Source organism: Triticum urartu, chromosome 2A (genome assembly GCF_056163025.1).
Source record: "Triticum urartu cultivar PI428250 chromosome 2A, HENAU_Tu73, whole genome shotgun sequence".
NCBI lineage: Eukaryota > Viridiplantae > Streptophyta > Magnoliopsida > Poales > Poaceae > Triticum > Triticum urartu.
Window position 1 is genome coordinate 153,925,646 of NC_141874.1, and position 7,271 is coordinate 153,932,916.

The following is a 7,271-nucleotide window of genomic DNA, read 5'->3' on the forward strand; positions in this document are numbered from 1 at the left end:
AGGGAAGGAAAAGGTGGGAGGCGCGCCCCCCTAGCCCAATCCGAATTGGGAGGGGGGCCCCCGTTTCCTTTCTCCTCTCCTCCCCTTCCTTCTCTCATACTCCTACTACATGGAAGGGGGGAATCCTACTCCCGGTGGGAGTAGGACTCCCCTAGGGTGCGCCATAGAGAGGGCCGGCCCCTCTCCTCCTCCACTACTTTATATACGGGGGAGGGGGGCACCCCATAGACACACAAGTTGATCATTGATCTCTTAGCCGTGTGCGGTGCCCCCTCCACCATAATCCACCTCGGTCATATCATCGTAGTGCTTAGGCCAAGCCCTGCGTCGGTAGCTTCATCATCACCGTCATCACGCCGTCGTGCTGACGAAGCTCTCCCTCGACACTCCGCTGGATCGTGAGTTCGTGGAACGTCAGCGAGCTGAACGTGTGCAGATCGCGGAGGTGTCGTACGTTCGGTACTAGGATCGGTCGATCGTGAAGACGTACGACTACATCAACCGCGTTGTCATAACGCTTCCGCCTTCGGTCTATGAGGGTACATGGACAACACTCTCCCCTCTCGTTGCTATGCATCACCATGATCTTGCGTGTACGTAGGATTTTTTTTGAAATTAATGCGTTACCCAACAATTATTTGTTTCCTAATTAATGTGATTGAGCAATTTAAGGTAAGGTTAATTAATTTAGATTTGATCTTTAGAGATTGATCGTGATTGATTCTTTCACATAAAGTCATTACTAAGTAATTTACGTCAGCATGGAAAGTTTTGATCCGTTTAGATTGTTTTCCGTTATGTGAGAGGATGACGCGAAAATAACCAATACGGTGGGGGAGGGGACGAAAAAACCAGACGAAAAGGGGGCGACAAAAAAATCGTGGATGACATCCTACCAACTGCTCCATTAAGAGTAGGGATTAGGAGTAGGGATAAGTTTTTTTAAGGTTTTTTTAGTTTTTATAAGTTTTTTAGTATTTTTTCTGAGGGGTAATAAGTTCAAAATCACTAATTGAGAAGTACTCGTTGCAAAGATCACTCCAATTCCCCTGGTTACGACAAGTGGCGCACATACAGCACGCCACTTGTCGCAACCTGGGAGTTTTCCCTTTTTCATAGATCCGTTTATTCAAAATGTTTTATCTCTCAAACCGTGCATCCAAATCTCGAATCACTTTCACCGTTGGATTCCTCGCGTCGAGATCTTCAAAACTAGATCCTATGTTGATAGGTTTTGACGAACTTTTTTCACGAAAAAAACCGGACGAAAAAACTGAACCGGGAGCACAGGTTTTTTCCCTTTTCGAAAGAAACACGCCCATGCCTCTCACGAAATCATAACCGTGTGTCTCGCAAAAGCAAAACCGTGACTCTCATGAAAGGAAAAAAAGAAAGAGAAAATGTGTTTTTTTCGTTTGCGAGGAGGCACGACCGTGACTCTCATGAAAGCACAACCGTGTCTCTTGCGGAAGCAAAACCGTGACTCTCGCGAAAAAAAACTAGAAAACGTGTTTTTTTCCTTTCCGAGAGGCACGGTCGTGACTCTCGCGAAAGCACAACCGTGCATCCCGCGGAAGCAAAACCATGACTCTCGCTAAAAAAAACAGAAAACATGTTTTTTCCGTTTCCGAGAGACACGGCCTTGACTCTCACGAAAGCATACCCGTGCCTCTCGCGGAAGTAAAATCATGACTCTCACGAAAGAAAAAAAAACAGAAAACGCATTTTTTCCGTTTTCGAGAGGCACGGCCGTGACTCTCGCGAAAGCAAAATCGTGTCTCTCGCGGAAGCAAAACCGTGACTCTCGCGAAAGAAAAAGAAAAGAAAACGCGTTTTCTTGTGAATTTTTTTTATTGAAAAGCTAACGAAGACTGATGAAAAACCAAAACGTCGAAAAAACCCAAAAAAATTGTTTAAAAAGCCAAAAACACGTGGGGAAAAATAAAATAAAAACCAAAATCCGGAGGAAGCGCACAGAGCGCGACACGTGGCGAATGGATGAGAGCGCGTCAAGTGACGCTAATCGTTGCGAGTCTTTTGAAGGAGTGTTCGTTAACTAGTTGCTCTCTGATAAGTTTTTTAGTAGAGAAAATTCCAATCGCATCCCTACTGGGCCTGGCGTTTTGAAGTTTATGTAGGCTTCATCTTGTGGAAGGTGGGAATAGAAGAAGGGCCCAATGTTAACAATACTCTAACGAATACCAAGTCCAGGCAGTTGAGGCCCCGTGCTCGGCCGAACCGCCGTTCAAACTCACCGCCGCATCGCCCGCCACAAACCTTGCTCGGCTCCTCCCAACCCATCAATCAGCCGAACATCTCGCGCCGGCTTCCTCTCTCCTCTCTGTTCCCCACCCCCATCTCGACCCCGCCGTCAGATGGCGCCACCGCCGGCCTCGTACCCCTCGCCGCACCGGCCGGCGCTCCGGCCGGGCAGCCTGCAGCGCCTGCTCCGCCCGCCGGACCCCTCCGACACCGACGACGCCCCCACCCCGCGCTCCCGCGCCCGTGCCCGCTCCAACGGCCGCGTCCTGCTCCAGGTCACCAACATCACGCCGGCGCTCACCGGCGCCGACCCATTCTCGGGCCACCAGGGCTTCTACCTCCGCCTCTCCGACTCGTCCCGCTCCTGCTACGTCTCCCTCCACGCCGACCACGACGATCTCATCCTCGCCAACGGCCTCCACATCGGCCAGGTCATCGAGGTCGACCACCTCATGCCTTCCGTCCCAGCTCCCGTGCTCCGCAGCTTCCGCGTCCTCCCGGGGCGGTACCCCTGCATCCAGCACGACTCCACGGACGACGACGTCGACGCCGACGCCTGCTCCGCCCGCGCCGAGGTCAAGGATAAGGAGGTCGTCTCTGAGCGCCCGCGCCCGCGCTCGCGTCCGCACCGGCCCTCGCCGACGCCGCCCCTCCCGGAGAGGAAGGCGTGGCAGTCCGGCTCCCCTGCCACGATGGGCCACGGCCACAGGTCGCGGTCGTTCACGACTCTGTCCGAGGCGTGCGCGGCGGCGGTAAAGCCGGTGAGGAGGAGCGAGGGGGAGCGGAGGGGCGCCGATTTCCTGAAGAAGGTCAGGAAGGTCAGCGCTGCGTCCATCGACGGCAACAGCAGCGACGTCGACGATGACGATGACGAATCGGACGTCTCGTCGTCGATTTCCACCACGAGGAGGAACTGGGATTTCACCGGCAGCATAAGACCCGTCGGCCCCCGGAGACGCAGCAATAGTGTATAGCCATTTCTCTAATTTGTGTGACCAATTTTTTCCCCAAGAACTCAACCTTCTAATTCAGTCAATTTTTCATTTTTGTACGCTGTAGATTTCTCCAGGGAGATCAGGCCCAAACCAGAGCGGCACCACGAATGACCCACTGGAGTCGGTGAGAAGGAAAGCCGAGAAGGCATTCAAGGTGCTCTCCAAGAGGAGCGCGCACGCCTCAAGCAAGACGCCCAGAGAGAGCTCCAGCGCGGCGGGGACACCGCGGAGCACCGGTGCGACGAGCGGGATCCGGTGGTGCGAGGACAATGTGCTGTGGAGCTCGCTCTCCTCGAGCTTAACGAGGCATGGCAAGGTACATTCTGTTGTCTTCTGTTCCTGTTATTATCTGAAGAAAGTAAGTTCTGTTTGCTGATATGACGGCCTGCAATTTCTGTTCCAACAATGGCAGGAGGCAGTGAAGCAGAGAGACATGGCGCTGCAGGCTGTGCTTGATGGATTGCTAGAGGCATCCACCACCGAGAAGTTGATAAAATGCTTGAGGTGAGCAAAAATGAAAACTCATGCAAACTTGATATGAATGTTGAAAGAACAGCAGTCAAACTCATTTCATGTCTGATCCCTCTTTTTGCAGTACATACTCTGAACTGCAATCTGACAAGGACGACGACCCAAAGGAGCTCATCGACAGGTTCTTGCGCTTCTCCCAAGAACTGGACCATGCCATGTTCGTCGCTCAATCACAGACCAGGCTTCGTCAAGCGAAGTCAGGTGGTTCCAATTCGACCTCCTCGGCTTCGGCCAAGGCTGCCATGAAGGCCGCGCTGGACAGGAAACAGTCCGCCATCTCATGGGTCAGAGCAGCCATCGAAGCCGACCTCTCACCTCTCTCCAGCCATACAAGAGCCACCTCTGAATCCGCAAAGGCATCGCCGTCCGAATCAAAGCCTGTCACCCCACGGCTCTGCTGTTCCAAGACAAAGTGCAACTGTAACAGCAAGTCTTCCTCGAGGAAAACCGCCGACGCTTCTTCCCAAGGGAGCAAGCTGAGTGCCGCCATGGACCTGGCCGTCGCGCTGCGGTCGGAATGCAACCGGTGGTTCCTCAAGTACATCGACAAGTTCCTGGACGACGTCGAGAACGAGGCCGGGTACACGACGACGTGCGATTCGCAGGTCGCGGGGCTTCTGCAGCAGCTCAAGAGAGTGGACGACTGGCTCAACCATGTCGTGCGGCAGGAGCGGATGCTTCCGGGGCCGGGAGACAGAAGCAGCAGGGACTGCGTGTTTTCCGAGGAGGAGGAGAACGATGCGTGCGAGAGGGTTCGGAGGAAGATATACGGGGCGCTCCTAAGGCATGTCCAGTATGCTGCGACAGCGCTAGAGAATATGAATAGTGTAGTAACTGAAGAGGAGAATTAGTTGCTAGTGGCAGTAACTAGGTAATCTCTAGACAGAGACAGAATGAACAATTTCAGAAGTTAATGTAAGTGGATCGTCGTCACACATCAAGTAACATGAATAAGTGTCTGTGACTGAGGGAGATCGAGCCACAGAAAGAATGGGCATTCAAGGAGGTGTTCTGGAGGTTATGGTAACCGACCGTCGAAAGTCATACCGGTTTAAACGAAGTTTGTGCAAATTTAACGAACTTTATACTCAGATTTGAGTGACTTCCAAGTTTTGTTTGAATACTTGGTGGTAACTGGGACCCTGGTATATTTTCTGCCCTTCCTTTTTTACCCAGTGTTGTTATGAAGTCATGCATACATTTAAATGTCAACACAGTTAATAGTTACAAATCATAACCCTGTGACATGAAAAAGAATGATCTGAAATGTGAAGCCAATCATATCATTGTGACCTTTGATCATTTACATGATTATGATTACTTCTTTGTATAACTCCCAGGAAATGCCAAGAAAAGTATGAAGTAAAACAAAGTGTAGTTACATTATACATGTATAATGATTGGAACTATATATAAGGACCAGAATCAATTAATCCCTATGCAGTTCAGTGTTAGCTAGCGCCACATCTCCAGAGTGGTATTTATTTTTGCAGAGCAGCGATGTGCATCTCAAGACTGCTGACGTTAATCCCGTTGTAAGCGAGGGGTGCGTACATCCACATGTCGTCGGAGCTCAACAACTGCACATAAATGTTTGATGAAAATTTAGTACATTTGGTTATGACAAATATTTGGTCAGTTGACAAGGAAATGTAGATGTTGATGTTACACACCTTAATCTGAAGCTGCATAAACTTAACATACTCCACTGCTTCCTCTAGCATTGTACTGATGTCAACCTGTCAAGCCAGATTAATCCAAGTTAGACCTCAATTTATAGTACCAAGATATATAGGTACAAACTATAGGTCCTTGCAGACCAATACATCCCAGACAGGAACCTACCTTTGTTCCATTGGGAACCAAGTTCTGCAGGGTTTTCAATCTTTCATTGATCCTCTCTCTCCTTTTCTGCAGAATTGATATCAATTTTACACCCATTAGAATTGAGAAACATTTATCAACCATGCAGCCTTCATCATCTTTTCTGTTGCACTTTGTGATGTTGTGTGCTGAGTACTTACCCTTGCATAGAGGCTCTGAGGATCAGTTGCTGCTCCACGGCTGGCTCTGGTGCCTGTCTTCTTGGAGCTCGACTTGGTGTTGCCATCCAAACCCCCATCTTCTGAGGTGCAGCTGCTGGAGCTTTGAGGATCGATGACATAGGTGTCGTCGCCTTCGATGTCGTTGCTGGTGAAATCCTTTTTGCCAGCCTTTTTGGCCTTCTTTGATGCCTGCATCAGTACATAATTATGATAAGTATGGATCAAAGCAACATTGCAACTGAATTAAGTAACCAATCCATTGAAATTTCTGAAAGCTTACCGTGGTGGCAGCTCTGGACTTCCTCTTGTTAGTCACAGGTATATGATCATTTGCTGCTTCTTCACCTGCGGCTGGTGCACAGTTGCTGTCTAGAGGACTCAGATCCTCGCCGCCGCCGCCGAGGTAGGGGATGTCGGTGCAATGGGACTGGAATTCGGCATGCGGGAAGGGGTCCATAACCGGGAACTCAAAGCTCTCGTAGCCGTGGCCCGGATCAAGGAAACTGGTGACGCTGGAACTGTGGCCTGGCTGAGGCTGAGGCTGTGGCCAGCATTGTGGAGACACCTCGTAGTTGAGGCAGCTAGAGGAGGAGTTGGAGTCGGTGTCGAGGGCAGGCAAGAACATGGCCGCCATTGCCTCCATGGACTCGTCCTGCTGCTCGTAGGCGAAGCAGTGGTGGTCGCCTCCGAGGAACTGCGACATCATGTCGGTCTCCATCGGCATGGCTGAACTGTAGGAGCTTTCCATTTCAGCTGGGAGAATTGGAAGGGAAGGCTCAACCGCTCAATGCAAGGGAGGGCAGTATACTAGCTTTAGAGAGAGAATGCCTTGACTTGAGTGCTTCTGCCGTGGGTCTGTGCAGGTTATTTGTAGGGTGCAGCCCTGCGGGGAGGCTTGGCCTTGCCTCTATTGTTGACAAAGTACGGAAGCATGTACAGCAATCACCTTATCATCACCTAGTTGCCTGTCTCGAAGCAAAGAAATGTTATCTCCGGGGTCAAACCGTCCGTCCGTCGGTCCCGTGGGGACGCTGCTGAGGCGTTGCCGCCGGATTCTTGATCTTGATATCGACGGCATAAACAAGACCCTCATTCGCAATTATGCCGCGACGGTGTGCCGATATTGTTTATCGTCCGGGGAAGATATGTTTATGTTGGAGGTGATGAGGAGATTGGCTTGGCAATTGCACAATCACTCGTCTTGTGGGACGTGGGAAGTGGTGGCCGCGGTGGTGGTGAGCTGAGGGGTTGAGGTTGAGGCGAGAGGTTGGAAGCAGCCAGGATCATTATGGGAGTTTAGTTCGTGTGGTTGTTATTGAGATCAGTAGATAGATAGATACCAGTTGATGCCTGTGTGATCTTGTGCTTCCCATGGAGGTTGCATTGCAGGCACTACTACGTTGCTGCCATTTCCTGTAACTTGAAGAGCTGTCAGATC

At 50.8% G+C, this 7,271-nt stretch overlaps 2 protein-coding genes across 2 annotated transcripts; one reads left to right on the top strand and one right to left on the bottom strand.

Annotated features, from left to right (window-relative positions):
* The first annotated feature begins 2,342 nt into the window (after positions 1–2,342).
* Positions 2,343–4,916, top strand: LOC125541300 (protein CORTICAL MICROTUBULE DISORDERING 2-like). Its single transcript, XM_048704746.2, has 4 exons — positions 2,343–3,230; positions 3,322–3,573; positions 3,670–3,761; positions 3,853–4,916. The coding sequence occupies exons 1-4, from the start codon at positions 2,376–2,378 to the stop codon at positions 4,637–4,639; spliced, it is 1,986 nt and encodes a 661-aa protein (XP_048560703.2). The 5' UTR covers positions 2,343–2,375; the 3' UTR covers positions 4,640–4,916.
* A 134-nt stretch (positions 4,917–5,050) lies between these two features.
* LOC125541301 (uncharacterized) lies at positions 5,051–7,002 on the bottom strand. Its single transcript, XM_048704747.2, has 5 exons — positions 6,114–7,002; positions 5,813–6,022; positions 5,634–5,699; positions 5,462–5,527; positions 5,051–5,368 (listed from the first exon to the last, which is right to left on the bottom strand). The coding sequence occupies exons 1-5, from the start codon at positions 6,579–6,581 to the stop codon at positions 5,270–5,272; spliced, it is 909 nt and encodes a 302-aa protein (XP_048560704.1). The 5' UTR covers positions 6,582–7,002; the 3' UTR covers positions 5,051–5,269.
* Between the last annotated feature and the right edge of the window lie 269 nt (positions 7,003–7,271).